The following is an 18,663-nucleotide window of genomic DNA, read 5'->3' on the forward strand; positions in this document are numbered from 1 at the left end:
ATCACTATCATAGGCCAAAAATTCTTCCAGATTTGAATTCAGCGTCAAGTTTCGCTTTAGTAGCAGTTCGTTATAGAAAAACTTTCAGATTTACCCCACCATACCAATGCAAAAAGAGTTTTTTTCTTTTTTCCCCATTAAAAAAAATTGATTTTGGGCCTACTGAACACATAGCTAACTTTGCTTCGTGAGATAATATATTTCTGAGGAATTGTTTTTCTGTCGTATTTTTTTATAATTTTGTAATCTGAAAGTGTGGCAATAGCAACTGTAACTCCAGTAGCATCAGAGGCACCATACATCACATTCTCTGGCAACTTTTATCACATTTTAAAACTTTTTTACATTTAAATCAGATTCACTATCAAATTCATAGAAATTGGAAAAATGATCATCATTGACATTGCTCTGAGTGTCATTTATGAACTACTCAATTTCGGAGGTAATTTCTGCTTCTAAATCGGAAGTGATATCAACTGGTGCTTTAATATTACTTTTTGCTAGACAAAAAGAAAACTTATCATTTCTGTCTTTTTGTGCTTCTCTTAAATGCTTTGGGTAACATAAAAGTACTTTTCTTATCCAAGGGACCCATAAACATGTTTCCATCATTTATTTTGATTTATTTAAAATTCACTTCTAAGTACTGAAACCTTTTAGTTTTCTTGGACATGTGCAAGTACTTAAATTAGAACAATGACATTTTGCAATGTCGAACAAACTAAACTTTCCATTTTGCAATTGATACTGCTTAAGAATCTTTCTTAAATTATTGTGTCAAAACTCTACTTTCTGCTGCACTCTTTGCATTGTAATTTCGACAGTTGTTATGCCAGATTTCAACCAAATGTCGGTAACAATCTCAGAAACTTTTAAACTTTTGACTTGATAGTCCTAAAAAGTTGTAATTTAACAAAAAATAGTGCTCCATAACTAAATAGCTTGAAGTTTGCGAGAATTAAATTTATATTCAATGCCATACACAGGGCAAGTCAGCTGTGCTCTAGTTTGCAGAGCACAGCTGACTTGCCCTGTGTATGGCGGAGAATATTAATATAAACTTAGATTTACTCAATTTGTAAAACAGAATTCTAGAAATTTAAATTCAATAAATCATACAGCTAGATTATGTAAATATGAATAATCGATAAAAAAAGGTAAAAAGTTTAAAAATACGGAATTTAAGTCCCTAACGACCCACACACACACCTCCACCCTCACTCTCCACCCTCACTCCCCACCCACCCCCACCTCATAGCAAAAAAGGCCAAAAAAGTACTTGATTACTTTCTATTTTCCTAATATCATTCGATGGCAGCAATTTATGACAAATCAGATCAATTTTTAATAATTTTATAACAAAAATCATTAAGTAATTTAAGAGCGATAAAGAAAGATAAAAAAATCCTAGAAATCCACAAAGATATCCAGAAAGATTAAAAAAGCCTAAAAATCCACAAATATGGTTAATGAAGATCCTTGAGATAATAACGGATTTTACATTAATAGTTTATTAAGTTTAATGTAGAAAGCTGTGACTGTTTTTCAGATTTAAAAAGTCTACTTAGTTATTTATTTATAACCTTTTTTGCTTCTATTTATTCTTAAACAATATAACATTATCTTTGAAAGATAAATGGTTATTACGATGTTAAAAGTAAATTGTCATATGACAGAAAAAAAATGACCAAAGTTGCCATTTTTTAACAAATAAATTAGCTCATTTTATTTATTTTCAACTTGTAGCAGTATATTGTTATCTTTAAATTGTTAAAATGATTTCAATAACAATTTTTTATAATTTGTACACGTCATTAAAATTACACTTTAAAAAGTTATTATTGTTTGATTATATTGGTTGTTTACTTAAAAAATAAAATGTTGAAAAATATAATGCTGCAGAGACATGTGACCTTTAACTTGCAATCAGACTCAAATATTATGTTTATCTGGAGGTGGTAAAGATATTGATTTTAGTCTCATACCAATTTCAAAAATAAATAGCGAAGAGCAAGCACACTTTATATGAGAAAAGGAGACAACTACAGTGTTTTATATTATAACAATGCATGTAATCAATGCAGTTTTTTTGTTTTGTTTTTGTTTTTTTGTGATAAATTAGAGAGCAATAGTACTAACGCAAGCTTGAGTACAATTTGTAAAAACACGCATACTATGTCTGAGATCAAATGTATAATTTGTAAAAACACGCATGCTATGTCTGAGATCAAATGTATAATTTGTAAAAACACGCATGCTATGTCTGAGCTCAAATGTATAATTTGTAAAAACACGCATGCTATGTCTGAGCTCAAATGTATAATTTGTAAAAACACGCATGCTATGTCTGAGATCTAATGTATTTATCAATGACTTAAAGGTGCAAAATTTCATTTGCAATGAATTTGTTTTCTGAAACATTAATTTATTTTTATAAAAGTTTGATAAACCTCTATTTAATATATCAATCTTTTATGAGGTAATGGTATTACTAAAATTCAAGTTGTCAATTATGATGAGAGAAGCAGTAATGACGGACTTCCGGAGCTCCCTACTCAAGAAAGTTTATTTAACAACCATAAATCTATTCTGGATGAATCAGGTATCTATAAATAATTCACCAGAATTTATAGACTGCCGTTTCTTCAAAAAAGTTTATCCATAAAATATTAGGTAATTTCTATGTAATATCTAGTTGGAAGAGAAGTAAGCGTTTAAGTGTCAAATAACTCAATGAACGCAAAAAAAAAGCGTTCTATTTTCAGAGCGTTTATTTTTTTGAAAAAACATCATTGATTACTAATGAAAGTGAAAATCTATTTGAGTGCAAAAGTCATGGATTAGCAGGAGATTAATGTCTTCTCCGCTGTATGGTGGAATCAAAGATGTTATGATATGCTTTGATTTGATCACTCAGTTACGGAGGTAACTGAGTGATCAAATCAAAGCATATCATAACAGCCCTGTCCACAAAAGTCATTACATCTGCTCTAGGAGAGCAAGTGAATGGCAATTTTCTTGGAGGTTTGGAAACAATTTGCAAATCATTTTTATTCTCGTGCAATTCAATTTCAACAAAAAAGCTGGGAAGTAAAAACTTGCTTTATAGAAGAGTTTTTACTATGAACCTGCAATTACAGCTCTCTGCTATTAGAGCCCTTTAGCATCTATCTGAGGTAAATATCTTCAACAATGCCCTTGATCATTTTATTTCCAAAATTCAATCAAGATTAAATCTTTGAAATATAATGATTAATTAATCAAGATTGAAACTGTAAATACTGCTTCATCAAGATTCTCACTCATTTTGTTGAAAAATTAGTATACGAAACAGATTCTTTAAAGATAAACTCTCTTAAATTGGCGCTAGTCTACGCTAATGATGTCAAAGGAGCCAACTTTATGGAAGAAATTTTCTAAATCGGTTGAAAAAGTTTACACTTTTTATTCCTGGAAATAGAGTTGCAAAAAAAAACGTTTTTTTTTTATCTGCGTTTTTTTTTTGTTTTTGTGGGTTGTTTTTTTTTTTAATTTTAAATTTTTTAAATTAAAAAAAAATAAAATCTTATTAGATATTATTTTGAAATTTATTATAATATCAATAATTAATACAAAATTTTAAATAATTGCTTAAAAAAAAATTTTAATTATTTTTTAAAATAACAGGTTACTGAACCAAAATTATTAAACATACCGAATGTTTAATAACTCGGTTCTGTAACGGCACACCAGGCCACTCTATAATGAAAATATAGTTATTAGATTTCAGATAAAGTTATGACGCCGAGCAAAGAAAGTTCATATTTAAAATTGTTTAGGTTCTTTGAGTCCAACGATTTTGGGCAGAAGCATTCCATGGTTAAACAACACGGTTAGTGAAGAAGTTGTTTCATTCTGCACAATTTTGTACAAGTTGTGCTTTCAGTTATTTTGTGTGTCCACACGGTCGGAGACTGTACTTTAAAAACTCGGTGTTTGGCTGAAGCTGAGGGACTGAGAAGTTAACTGTCAATTTGCTGATGAATTTGTATTGCCCAATAAGGTCTCCTCTTTCTCGTCGTTCAGTTAACTTTTTCAAGTTAATTCTTGATAGTGTCTGAATATAAGGCAAGTGTTTTGAGTTGGTAGCGTTCGTTGGCTTAAGTTGTGCAAATATTAATATATAAGGCAAGTTAAGTTGGCAGTATGTTTTGTGGCTTGGTGTTGAACTTGTTTGAGTTTTGTCTTGAGCTGGAAATGGTGGCTTGTACTGCAAATTCTAAGTGCGGGCGAACGTATGAAGTATATAGAGTACGCCATAATGATGATCTTCGACCTTAAAAAGCTTTCTTGAGCTTTGCAAGCATTCGATTGCCAGCTGATGCAGCCGTAAAATTATCAAAAAATATCAAAAATTTTCAGACTTCTTCCCCCCCCCCCCCCTATTTTATTGAAATACCTAATGGACATACCTTAGTTTTGTTTAAATTTAATACAGTAGTATTATAAAAGAGCAACTTTACAAAACACAATTTTTTTTTACATTTCGCAGTGTTTTTTTTAACATTGATGAGTAAATAGTTATATTAAATATATAGGGTAATACACATTACATTAATGAAAAAAGCATGTATACTTTAAAGTTTATTTAAGGTGGAACTGCTTCAAGGTTTATTAACATCTAAAAGTTAAAGAGTACTAAAAAAAACCCATAAAAGCATGTTTTAGGAGCGCTTTTTTTTTTTTTGCAAAAAAATGTGTTGGTTTTTTTTTAAGTAGCAACTCTACCTGGAAACTACTTATTAACCAAATATATTTAAAGGGTTTACAGCCTATTTTCCCATCTGTATGCATCATTAAAAAATAAATCATTTTAAAAGCGTATGCAATCAAACATATGCATATTTTTTAAAATCATACATGTTTAAAAGGGCTTGCACTAAATGCTTTGCCCCGGGCCCCATGAAAGCTCTTGGCGCCGCAGAGTAATTATAAAAACAAAGCAGCTTCTGTAATTTATAAAGTAAAAGTTCGTAAAAAGAGTTCTTTATAAAAGCATTGTAAAAACTTTGTGCAATCAATTTAAAAGGTTTATACAAGCAATCTAAATGCAGAACAGTTATAATATACTTAGTATTTAAACACCCTTCGGTTTATAAAACGCAAGTTTATAAACAACTTCTTGGGTTTGTGAGTCATGGGTTTGTACAACATTTTGTTGGCAAATTCATTGATTTTAAGAAAAAGTTTGATTTGTAGTCTTACTACTTTAAGTCTAACAAATCAAAGGGGAGATAAACATCTTAATTGTACACATAAATTGTATATCTTCCCTAACAAAAAAAGTTTCAGTAGACAAAATAATTGTTTATTAAGCAAATATTTGCTAATAACATTAGGTGGGACAGCCCAATAGATTTTTAAAGTATATATATGCATGTAATATATATATATATATATATATATATATATATATATATATATATATATATATATATATATATATATATATATATATATATATATATATATGTATAGAGTATATATATAAGTATAAAGTATATATATATGTATAAAGTATATATATGTATGTAATATATATATATATATATATATATATATATATATATATATGTATGTATAAAGTATATATATGTATAAAGTATATATATGTATGTAATATATATATATATATATATATATATATATATATATATATATATATATACATATATATATATATATATATATATATATATATATATATATATATATATATATATATATATATATATATATATATATATATATGTATATAAGTATAAAGTATATATGTATAAAGGGTTATAAGAAAGCTATAATATAAAAACACATTTATAAACAACCATTTTTATTTAGATGCATTGTAACAAGATTTTTCTTGTGGAAACTACGTTGACAAACTTATATTAATTATTGGACAATGGGTTTTTTTAGAGCGAGCCCATAAAAATGAAACTGTTTTAAACTATTTTTTACGAGTTCTTTTAATAAGAAGCTTTGTCTCTTACAACTTTAAATTAAAATTTGTATTATTGTTTCCAGTTCTTTTATTCTCTTTCTTTAATACTATACTTTCCTTCATTTTAACTTATGCCTCATTCATACTGACAAATAAAACACATTTTATTTTAAGAGCATAATAAATTGTTATTCCAAGAAGCTGTACAAAACAACAATAAAACGATAATTCGAGGTTGTTTTGTCAATATGAAAAGGTTGAGTTAATATAAAACAACCTCGCTATGTTGCTTTATTATGGATCGTCCATGAAGTATATACGCTCGGATGGGGAAGAGGGGTCTGCAAATGGCGTATAGGAGATGGGGGGCAGGTGGTCAATTATAAAAGTAAGGAGACACTAAATCAAAAAAAATATCATTAAATGTTAGGTTGGTAGGTTAAAAGATTACATACTTTTAGGAAGGTGGAGGGTACTCAAAAAAGCGTGTAGGAAAATTCGGGGAGGAAGAAGTGTCAAAATAAAAGCGTACGTACTTTATGGATGACCCCTTATTGTTTTATACAGTTTAAAAACATATAAAATTAAAATAAAAAGTGTTTTATTGTCAGTGTGAAGTTGTTTTAATTATCTTGGTTATATTGCTTTTAATGTTTTATTATATATTGTTACTTTGCTAAACGTTTAATTATTATCTGGCATTATATATCCTATATGTTTTACACCAATCTTTTACATAACTTATATGGAATCTTGATTTAGTTTCTCAAAAAACAAAGAAACGGTGTTGCGTCATTATGAAGAGGAAAAAAAATAGAACAGAAAAAAACATCTGTCATCTTTTTTATATTAAAGATTAAAAATAACATTGCGTCTAGTTTTAATTTGGCTTATAAGTAAAAAGTTAACTGTAATCAGTGTTTATTCTATGAACGATAAGCACGTAAGCAGTTATAAGTTATGTTTTGAACATAGTATAAATTAAGTTTTAAATTTTTTTACAGTTCTTTGTATTTGTTACCTTTCAAACTTTGTATATTTTATTTTTTTAGCATTTTGTATTTTGCACTTTTTTGAATAAAAAATGCTGCAGTGGTTAGATGTGCTTTATGTTTGTGTGCGTGTGTGTGCGTGCGTGTGTGTGTGTGTATGTGTATGTGTATGTGTGTGTGTGTGTGTGTGTGTGAGAGAGAGAGAGAGAGATACAGAGAAAGAGAGTGTGTGCATAACTATGGGTATTTCTAAGCAATTTACACTGTCAACTCAATTTTTATCAGCATCTAGCAATAGTTTAAATGAACTACTTCAATTGCGTTCATTTTTGCGTTAAATAGAACTCCTTGTAAGACGATTGGTTACTTCATTACGGTAAGTCTGTATTAATATATGATGGGTTATAACCAGAAGTCCAGAAGTTGCATGATTTAGACTAGTAAGTACTGAAATTAGATACCTTACGTTATAACTTCATTCTTTTAGAATTGATTGCGATTGAATTACATTTGTTAAACAAGTAGCATTAGCTATTTAAATTTAGATAGGGGTGGACGTATATAGAATAATTTATATCAAAAAGACTATGCTGAGTTGAGCGTGGTAAAAAAATTTATGCGGTAAAGTGGCTCGATAACTGCGTAAACCTTTACAATACCATAATAACATGATTAGTAAAAGAATCACTAAAAGGGATTAGGCCACATGTTATTGTTTTTGTTCTGTATCATTATTTAATTCTACCAAAAAATTGTAAGAACTTGAAAATCAAATCTAATATCTTGATAATTTTTGTCGTCATAGTCAAAAATTATGAGCATTTCATAATATTATTCATTTCTACATATATAACATGTAAAAATTTTACATTTCTAATAATAATTATACTAAAGTCGTTGATTTTTCAAGGTAAGCTCGAGAAATCATTCTCCTCCGCTTATCAAAGCGTATTTGAATTGATAAATAGTGACTATTTTATTAATACGGAAAAATGTTTATTTATAAAATGTTTGTTTAATAAGAATCGTGTTTACAAATAGTATATATTAAAGAATTTATTTTCGCACTAATTTTAGTTCTAGAATATTTAGAAAATTAAAGCAAAATGTGCCTTTCTTGTGAAATGGACGATAAGTGGCCTCCATTTATTGAGTTTATGATTTGGTTTTTTTTGCATGGACTAAGTGTTGGAAATCATTTCGGTGTTTGGGCTGTAGTAAAAGTTATGGTATTGGATTTAGACTATACAAATAAAACATTACTATCCAATGCAACTGATTATTATAATTTAACTGTTTCTAACAATTTTACAGAATATCCATGGAATAAACTTGAGAAGTTTCGTACTGGACTTCTTGTATGTTGTTTTATTGGAGCATCATTTTTTGTAGTACATATATTTGTTCTATTACCAAACATTATTCAAAGTTTTCGTGTTCCAGACCCACTTTCATTAAAAATCAGTGGTGGTGTTTATTTTCAGAATTTGCTAAAGTGTCATGTTATTTTACTTATATTAGAAACACTTTTGTTTGACATCCCAGTAGGTTGTATAACAATGGAGGTTGTTTCATTAATTTGGGAAGGTCCATTATCAATCGATACCAACATGAAAGCAAGTAAAATAATTTTCACTCTATCCTTAGTGGGTCTTGCATTTATTGCTTTGTATAAAGGTATTATATTTTTTCTATAAATTATGTTATAAATTTTATTTTCAATCAAAGCATATTATATCTAGAAAGGCAAGTGTAATTTATTTTGGTGTCATTTTAAATTAGTGAATTATACCTTTTGTTTTAGACCTTTGTTGTTATATTATTTGTAATCAGTGTAAAATTTTCGCATCTCTTGCATTATCTGCCAGATACCCTTGGTCTCCTTTATCTTACTGTATCTGTCTTAGTCAAGTGACAACCAGAGGAACCAGCATGTAATTTTAGAGACCTTACAATTTCACACTGGTTAAGAATCATAAAAAAGCAATTTTTTAAATACGAGTAAATGGTATACCTAATGTATAGCTAAATGATATACGTAATGGTTTTCTTTTAAATTTTCTTATATAGTTGGAATATAGATGACCTATGTCTACTTAGATCATTCTTGAACTAACTTTTGTAAAAATTATTACTACCTCTAAATAAATGTTTACTTAAGTAATTCGTGCACACATATTTAGAGTTTCATTTTTAAGTTTCGATCCCAACGAGGCTGCAAGCAGCCACTAATTAAAATGGAAGTTATCAGACATCAAAGAATATTGTTAAAGAGTAAGAAAATGGTAGATAGAAGACTTATAATTGTAATTGTAAATTGTGTGAGTTAGGAAAACATGAAAATGGGAGAGAGTTTCCTTGCTTTGGCGTGTGAAGTAAGAAACTAGATAAATAAAAGTTTTGGAGCGTGGAGGGACAGACACGGTATTAGGATGCTACTTTGCAGAATGGCGAGTCAAGCACGAATAAGTTTTGGTTTATGGAACTAGAGATAATAGCTTATCTGAGCTGGGACCATCATAGTATTTGTAGAAAAGAGAACAAAATGAAACTTTATGTGGATGGGACAATGGCTTAAGCTTGGCAGATAAAGTATGCCTAACTATATTTACAGTACATTTTTGGGCTTTGTCTATAAGAGAAAAAGGATTAGAAGTAAGGAAATGGTAAGCACGATAAAGAGAAGCAATCTTAGTAGATGCTAATTTTGAAATGGATTATATGGATAAATGGTTTCCATGAGAGGTCAGAAGTGAATGATAATCCAAGAAGACGTAAAGAAGAGAACGCAGTGATAGCAATATTGTTGATATTCCTAATGGTGTCATATGTAGGAATATCAACTATATTGTGATAATTGTTTTCAGTAAATAACTGTTTTTTTTTTGAGTTTAAGTTCACAAGTTACTTTAAACTCTGAGCTTTCACAGAAGAAAGATCAGATTAAAGATCTTGAGTATAAAATTGTGTCATCAGCAAACAAAAACATTTTAGATGTAAGATTGTCAGAAAAAAATTTAATATAGATTAGAAACAATTCAGGCAAAAGATTTATTTAAAACAAACAAGAAGAAATAAAAGCTTCCATACCTACCTGGATACAGGAGATTAGGTAAGATGTACAACTATCAGCAATTTAAAATTTGACGTTATACTTGAATTGTTTTCTAGCAATTAAATCATAATTTTTTTTTGTTATTATTTTTTTTTATTTTTCCAATTTATTTTATCTTTTTGATTATTCTATTTCACTCTCAACAAGGCTGCAATCAACCACTATTAATTTGGGAGTTACAAGAAAAAAGAATAGAGTTATAGAGTATAGAAACAGTTGACAGAAAACTTAGTTGAAAAGTTGAAGGTTGTATGAGTCAGGAAAACATGAAGTTGGGAAAGAGTTCTGAAGGGTTGAAGTATGGGGGAAAAACTAGATAAATAAAAGTTTTTGGAGCATGTAGGGATAGATACAGTAAACAAATAAGACTCTGATGAATGTCGAGTCAAGCAAGAATGAGTTTTAGTTGATGGAGTTAGAGATGATACCTCGTTTGAGCAGCCACATGGTAGTATTTGTAGAAAAGAGAAAGAGATGCTACTTTACGATGATAGGAATAAGGCTTAAGCTTAGCAGATAGAGCGGGTCCAACTACGTTTACAATGCGTTTTTGGATCTAGTATAGAAAAGCAAGAGCATCATTAGAAGAACCAGCCCAAATATGAAAACAGTATTTCATACAGAGACAAATAAAAGATTTGTAGAGGTAGAGAATGGAGTCAGGAGAGAAAAAATGGTGAGAACAATAAAGAGAATCGATTTAGCAATCGATTGTATACATGGTTTCCATAAAAGGTCAGTAGTAAATGATAATCCAAAAAGACATAAATAAAAGGACTCAGTTAGAAGGTTGCCATTCATTAACATAGGAATGTTGACAGGACTTCAATAGTTATTTGCAGTAAATAACTGATTTTTTGGGGGGTTAAAATTTACAAGCCACTGTGAGCCCCAATCCGTTACAGAAGTGAGATCAGATTCAAGATCAGCTGCCTGTTTTAAGCGATCGAAAAGAGAAAACTTTTTGTCAAGACAGCAGTATAAAGATGAGTCATCGGCAAAAAGAGCTACTTTAGATGTAAGGTTGTCGGGAAGATCATTAATGTAGATAAGAAACAAAATAGGACCAATGATAAAACGTTGAGGTACTCAAGAAGTTACTGGAAATGAAGAAGAATGTTGGCCTTCGAGGATGACTTTAATAAAATGGTTAAAAAGAAATGATTTCCAGATACACCATATGAAACAAGCTTATGGTGAAGACCAGCATGCCAAATTCTTTGGAAAGCCTTAGATTTGTCAAGAGCAATAATCCTAGCCTCTTCACCTCTGTCTAATGCATGATCTTTCAGTCACAGCAGTTAGCAAGTCAGCAGTAGAGCGAGAGGATCAAAAACCGTATTGATTGTCTGACAGTACGTTATTTGACTCAAGATGGGATGTGAGAAATTTGTTTATAAAAGACTCAAAGACCTTGTTAATAACGAAAAAAAATACTGATTGGACGATAAATGGGGGGGTCAGAATGTTCACTAGAGTTTTTGAAAATTGGAATAACAGATGTCATTTTTCAGTAGGCAGGAAAACAAGACTCAGTCAAGCACTTATTAAATAGTTTAGAGAAAATTGAAGGAAGATCTGGAGAACAAATTTGTAAAACTGTGACAGGAATGTTGTCTGGACCACAAGCCATAGAAGAGTTTAATTGAGATATGACTTACGTAATGGAAGCTATTTTTTGATTTGAATGTCTAACAATGGGTTAACCTGTTGGAATGGAAGGAAGAGAATGGCCATAAGATTTAAGAGAAAGAAAAAAGTTAGAAGAAAAGTTCTTTGCAAATAGTTCTGCCTCATCCTTGGAAGGGGTAATAAGATCAGTCCCACGAATGAGAGATGGAATGTTAGACCTACTTTTGTTAACGATGCTTTTGAAAAATTTCCAAAAGTCTCTAGAGTCTGAGATAATGGAGCTTAGCATCTGACAGCACCTTTTTACATTGATTTTTTGCATTTATAAAAACCCATTTGTTCTCAAGAGAGTTGCTCTTTTGAAAAAGATGAAAAAAAGGATTGCGATTAAATATAACAGCTGCACAACAGGGTGAAAACCATGGAGTAGAATGAGGCTTGACTTGAAACCAATGAGAAGGAATAAAAGCTTCCATTCCTGCCTGAATCCAGGAGGTTATGTATGAGGCACATTTTTCACCTGAGGGAAAAGGCATCATCACCCAAGAACCGTCATGAAGAAAATCACAAAAAGAATCCCAATCAGCTTTAGGGTAGTAGTAAGTGGTGCGATGATAGGGTGAGTCCAAAAAATGAAGTATGAGATAAAAGATTTCATTGCATGGACAGAACCACCTAAGGTAGAATAAGAAGAAACTGAACACAAGCTAGGATCAGAGACAAAACATAAATCAAGGAGTGAAGGTAAATGATAGGGTTGTCATGAAATTGAGTTACAAAGTTAACTACCTGAGTAAGAGATTGAAAAATGCAGAAGTTATAGGCTTTAGTGTCAGCTGGGTCAGTGGCGTTAGAGCAAAGTCATTCAGTGTAATGAGCATTAAAGTCACTAATAACAACAATATTGGCAAAGGGGTAAAGAGATAGAGCATGGTCAATTTGATCAGAAATTACATCTAAAAGAGGAAGAATCTTGGGAAGAAGGAGAACAATAAAGAACAAAGAGAAAGGTGATAGAGTGAGGAGGTGCTAAGTGGAAGCACATAAAAAAATAATTAAAGGATTCAAACCTGATTTTGCCTCAAATAGGTGAATTGATGTGTATGTATACCCCTAAGCCAAGTACCCATCAACAGTGAGATCAGAAGAAGGAATAGTAGAAATTAAATTAGTCTCACTAAGAGCAAGTCTGGTGAATTTTGCAAGAGGTAAGATTCAACTGATGGAAGATTACTTTGCAGACCAGGAATATTAGTGAAAGATGTTTTAAAACAGTTAGGTGGAGGGGATGGTTTTTTGTGTTTAATATTTTGGTTTACTTTTGGCATAATTTAAGTTTAAAGAGAACTTGACTCATTCATAGATAGGGCACGACTTCTCAAGCAATCAGCTATGCAGTTGTCTCAGTCCTGTTAATTAACCCAAAGTTGTAGCATAAAGCTCCTTATGTGGCCTCTACAATGCACACCAAAATCATTAATGGGGACACCTTTCATGTGCAACATGGCAATTTTAATACTCTGATATTTTACAGCTGTAGATGGAATCAGCCTCTCTGAGAGCTACCACAGAATACGGTAAACCTTGCTACCAGCTGGCTTCAGAATCTTTAAACTGAGATTTAGAGGTGTACTCTCATTAGGAGATAACAGGAAGAGTTGCATTGCCACTATCAAGGAGGCACAAGCAAAAATCTATGAGAAGATTCAAGAAGATCCAGCATTCGTCATCCTAGGCAGGAAACAATTTAAAACAGGTTTACATCTACACCAGTTTAATAGATGAAGAAGGGGTTTGAGGCTTGTCAACAAAATTATTCTGCATACCCCTAAAGTCTTTGCCTAGGAGGCCTTCTACAAGACAGTAGCTGGATTCAGTTAACATCTGCCCAAGAAGAGTATTTTATCGAGAAAACATCTCTAGCCTTTACTCAACCAAGAGCCCCAAGGCAGAGGATTTTTAATTTGGAGTTTGTTTCTCCTTAGCTTTGCCTAAAAAAGCACACTCTACAAGGCAGCAGGGCATGGGACAGATAGTACTGGATTACATAATATCAGTAGTAAGGTGATCATGAGGATTCTGAACCTGACCTGATGTAGAGAAATAAAAGGAGCTACTTCCTACAAACAGCACTTCAAAACATTGGGCATGGTATTTTAGAAATGCACTAGGTAAAATATTGCACCCAACAAAACACCAGAGAGCGTAGGTTTAATAGTTGGAGTGTCTAGTTAGTTAATGAGCTCACACTGCATCAAAACAGATTTAAACATTTAAACAGAACATTTAAAAAACATTTATTGGGTTTGTTAAAAAGTTATGAGCAATTTTTTATAAAATTTCTATAAAGTTCTGCAATCTTTGGAGTTTTGTCATGATTTGGGTGTATATATTTTGGGTGTATAACTGTCTATCAGGTCAATTAAAGTTTCTAAATTTCTAAATTGTATGTCAGGAAAAGTGGATGGTATTCAATACCATTTGCAGCACTGCTTTTTTTATAATTTTTAGTTAGGGAACTCAGCAGCCACATTGGTGTATGCGTAATTATATAATCAAAGTTTGGTGTCTGAGGTGACAGTATAGTATTGGCTTTAATGCTTTTGTAATGTTGCAAGATTGACTCAGATCTAGCAGACCAATTTTAATGGATTTAACAAGTTTGAAGCAATCGGATTATATAAATACTTATCAAGCAAACCTGCATGTGCTCATGAAATTATTAAATACTTATCAAGCAAACATGTATGTGTTTATGATACTATACTACTTTCCATTTGAATACCTCTTTAAATGAAAGGGTATTCAAATGGAAAAGCCCTCCAACTTGGCGTAAGGTTTTTCCATTTGAAAAAAAAATTGAAAAGACTCCACCAAGTCTTTTCCATTTATTTAAATGGAAATAAGTTGAGTACTACATGAACTGAATACTAATCAAGTAAACAAGCGAATTCAAGCATGAACCTCTTTTTCTCAAGCATGAAATTTTTTTTCTCAGGCATGAAATTCTTTTCATTGTACATATAAATGGCTTGACTATGTCATTACTGGAGATGAGAAGAAGGTACTCTATATAAACCATTCCAGAAAGTTCCAGTGGAAGATCAGGGCAGGAAATACTGCCAAAATTACCTTGACCTATTCCCCAAAAAGGTGTTGCTTTCAGTTTTGGTAAAAGTTACTCAGCATTGTGTAATAAAAACTGCTTTAGTTGGATTATAATCGGAGCAAAATAATGTGTTGAACTTCAAGTAGAACTTTTGCTCAGAACTCAGAAAAATAATGTGTTGAACTTCAAGTAGAACTTTTGCCCAGAACTCAGAAAAATGCATGATAAAGATTACTTCTATGACAATGCATTGCAAAATTATTAGACAAGACTGGGTGTTGTCCCTTTTGATTTCATCTATTTACTTAACACTAATAGGTTATTATTTGTCTTAATCACTTAGCAGCAGCTTTCACAATGAAAGATTCAACAACGAGGAGGCACTCGGACAGCACCTCAGTTATCTCTTTCATTCAAACCCTCAAGAGTTTTACACCAACAGCATTCATTCTTAGTCTAAATTTGGCAAGAGGTTGTAGACAGTGGTGGTTTCTGATGCTTGTAAACAGTAGTGGTGCATATAGTTGAAGATTAGTTAAGCAGTTTAAAATAATTTTTTAAATATGTCTAGTAAGTGTAATAAATGTACCTATGATGCATTTGAACTAGTACATACATTTGCGTTGTTATTTTATCCACTCTATAGGTGTTTGCACAAAGGCTTGAGAAATAAAATATTTGTTAGTGTTTCAATAAATTGCAGCTGTTGAAGAATTGCAATTAATAAAAGTTGAAAGATTGGCAAGGAAATATCTGACACAACCATAACTTTTTTACAAAATTTTGAAAATGAACTTGATAAGCTAGGAAAACATCAGAAAGTCTCAGTAATACCAAAATATAAAAATTTTAATACGTCTTTAATGGAGTCATGACAAAGGTTAAAGCTCAAAGTTAACTCAGTCTTTGAGAAAATTAACTCCAGAATGAACTCAAACTAGGAAACTGCCCATTACTCAAGCAAGTGTCTGAAGACTATTTTTAGTCCTGAAATTAATATTGAAAGATAATTGATGAATAAATCTTTTTATCCAGAGCTTTATTTAATAAATTAAGTAATGATAAATGATAATGTATGTAAATAGTACATGTAACATAAACAACTTAAAATAAACTTTTTTTTTAAGTAAAAACTTTTTAAGCAATTACAAACCAAAAACTTTTTTACTATGGTTAAACCATGGTTTTTATTATTATTAAACTAGTTTTAAATTTATAGAAAAAGTTAAATGAAAATAATGAATTTAATATAAAAGTATTATTAAAGTAAAATAGCATGGTAACTAAGCTTTAGGTTTATAGCTGATATAAAAGTTTTGATTTAAAGAAGTCAAATGAGATTAAAAAAACTTAACAAATTGGCATAATTATACCCACTGTATGTAGACATTTTGAACTTTTTTTTTATAGTAGTGAATTTTATATTTGGATCTTTATTAAATGGTTTTTTGTCAAATTTATTTTTATATTTATATGGAATAATAATATAGTTAAATAACTGTATAAATGTTTGTATAAATATTTTTAATAAACAAAAAATTTATGTAAGTCACTAAAATTATGCTTCCATGAAATAAAATGTTGCAACATTTTTTTTTTTTTTTTTTTTGTAGGTATGATGCCTTTATTTTTGTGGATTGGAAATCCTTTTTGTTTTCCATGCATACCATTAAGATTACTGGTAGTTTTTCCTGGAGGCCTAATTGCTCTTGTGATGGTATTTGGCCCTGCAATGGGTGTTGCTCGGTCAAGACTATTGCAATTTGCTCCAACAGGTATGTGTCATTAAAACTTAAGAAAAAGTTTTGAATAGTTCATTTTAAATAATTCAAACTAAATTATTGTTTAAAGAATTTTAGAAGTAATCAAGAGTTTAATTGTTAATCTGCTTTGTTTTTTAATGCTATTATAAATAAGTATTATAAATCCTATTATAGTTTGTATAAGTAAGTCTATTGTTGTGAGATTACTTGTGGGGTTACTTTTTTTAAAATAGTAACACTAGTTACTGTTGTTTTTAATTTTTCTTAGTATTGTCTTCTTTGTTGGTAAAGTACAAAATTGTTGAAAAACAAAGGTCATTTATAATAAATAGAACATAAAGTTTATCAAACATTTTTTCATGAAGTTTCTTAATTTTAATTAACTAATATTATTTATAATTAATAATTAAATTTAAGTGAATCTAATGAACCTTTCTGCTTTGTTTCAGTTCTCCAAGCTGAGATAGGTGAACTAGCTAACACATTTTTTTCTGTTGGAATGATTTTCTGGGGTGTTTTTATCATAGTATTTTTCTGCAGTGGATTTTTATGGTATAAGGTGTGTAGAGAAGGTGCTAGTGGAGATATATGCAGTCTCTGCTGCTAGTCGTAACAATGTATACTTTGTCAACAACAAGAACACAAGTGCTTTGTTGTATTATTTTCGTTGTTTTGGTGATGATCATACTAGTGCGCCTTTCTTGAAGGAACACGACTTGAAGATTTTAAATGAAATGAGGTGACGCGATTCAATTTGAAGTTTTAAATGGTAGAGGAGACGTGACTCAATTTTAGTGTTGATACAACTAAGACTGTCGTTTGTTTTGTTTTTATTAATAGAAATGTAAAAATGTTTTGCCTTTGAAGTTTTTTACTACGATCTAAAATTTAAAGGTTTTTCAGTTTTAATTTATTTATTATTGAAATCTAATTAAAATATTTATTTTTAACAAAGTATTTGTAAATTTATTTGTAATTTTTAATTTTGTTTTTAAGTTTTATGAGGGCTTTTTTTTTTTTTTCCTTTTTTTTTAATTTTTTTCTGATGTGATTTTGTAGCAGCGTGAAGTTGTTATTTTTAAGTCGTTTCTCTTTTTTTTTCTTGCAAATTTGAAGGATTAATTTTTATTTCCGTGTTGTTTTTATTTTATTTTCTACATTTTTTTTTAAAGTTTTAATGGAGTCTTGTATTGTTAAAAGAGGTTTTGTTTCAAATTCTTACAATTTTGCGTTTTTAAAAAGTTTTTTGCTTTATGTTGTTTGTTTGCTGTTGTTTTTTTAAGCAAGTGTTGTTTTTTTTGTTGTTGTTGTTTTTTTCATTATATTCCAGAAAATTTCTGTGTAGTATGTGGTTTTTTGTAGTTTTTAAATTTTTTTCAAATTGTTTTTTCAGTGAGGTTGTGCTCTCGTTGATTTTTGTTTAAATTCTCACTTCTCTATTGTTGATATTCGTTGTTTTTAGTTAATAATTTTTTTATTTTTAAAAATATTTTTTTATTTTTATAAAAAAGCTATATGATTTCTTTTTTATTTCTGATAAGATTATTTATGAATATTTAGAATTAAGTTTTATTTACAAGTAGTGACAAGTAAACAGACAGAATAGCGGTAAAATTACTTAAATTTAACCTAAAAATAGCGGTTATGCTAAAAAAAGATGCAATCAGGTAATGTAACCGTGTAAACAAAATAAAGGTGTTTTTTTTTTTGTAAAAAAAAAAAAAAAAAACTTATAAAAAATCCTCATCAATTTTTAATTAAAACTAAATAATTTTATTACGTTAATATATGAAGATAAAGTATATTATCTTCCAAAGCTCGCGTGGTTGAGATCAGCTTGCGCACAACATTAAAATTTGACTCTTCAAAAAATATTAGATTTTAGTTATTTCTGCAAGTTTTTATTTATTTAATTTCTCGTTTAACATGGTTTAAAGCACTTTTGAAAATATTTTTTGAGTATTCACTAATTTTCTCTTATTTTAAAGTATATATTCCTAAAGATTAGATAGTGAATAGTATTTGTATTCCCTGATAATATTGAAAGATATAATACTTTCTCAACGAGAGCT

The 18,663-nt window shown here is 29.9% G+C and overlaps 1 protein-coding gene across 1 annotated transcript; it reads left to right on the forward strand.

The window, feature by feature from the left end:
- Positions 1-7,963: 7,963 nt before the first annotated feature.
- On the forward strand, positions 7,964-18,153 carry LOC136071911 (uncharacterized). The gene is made up of 3 exons (XM_065797720.1): positions 7,964-8,649; positions 16,442-16,603; positions 17,041-18,153. The coding sequence occupies exons 1-3, from the start codon at positions 8,079-8,081 to the stop codon at positions 17,196-17,198; spliced, it is 891 nt and encodes a 296-aa protein (XP_065653792.1). The 5' UTR covers positions 7,964-8,078; the 3' UTR covers positions 17,199-18,153.
- Positions 18,154-18,663: the final 510 nt, after the last annotated feature.

This window comes from Hydra vulgaris, chromosome 05 (assembly GCF_038396675.1).
Source record: "Hydra vulgaris chromosome 05, alternate assembly HydraT2T_AEP".
Classification (NCBI taxonomy): Eukaryota; Metazoa; Cnidaria; class Hydrozoa; order Anthoathecata; family Hydridae; genus Hydra; species Hydra vulgaris.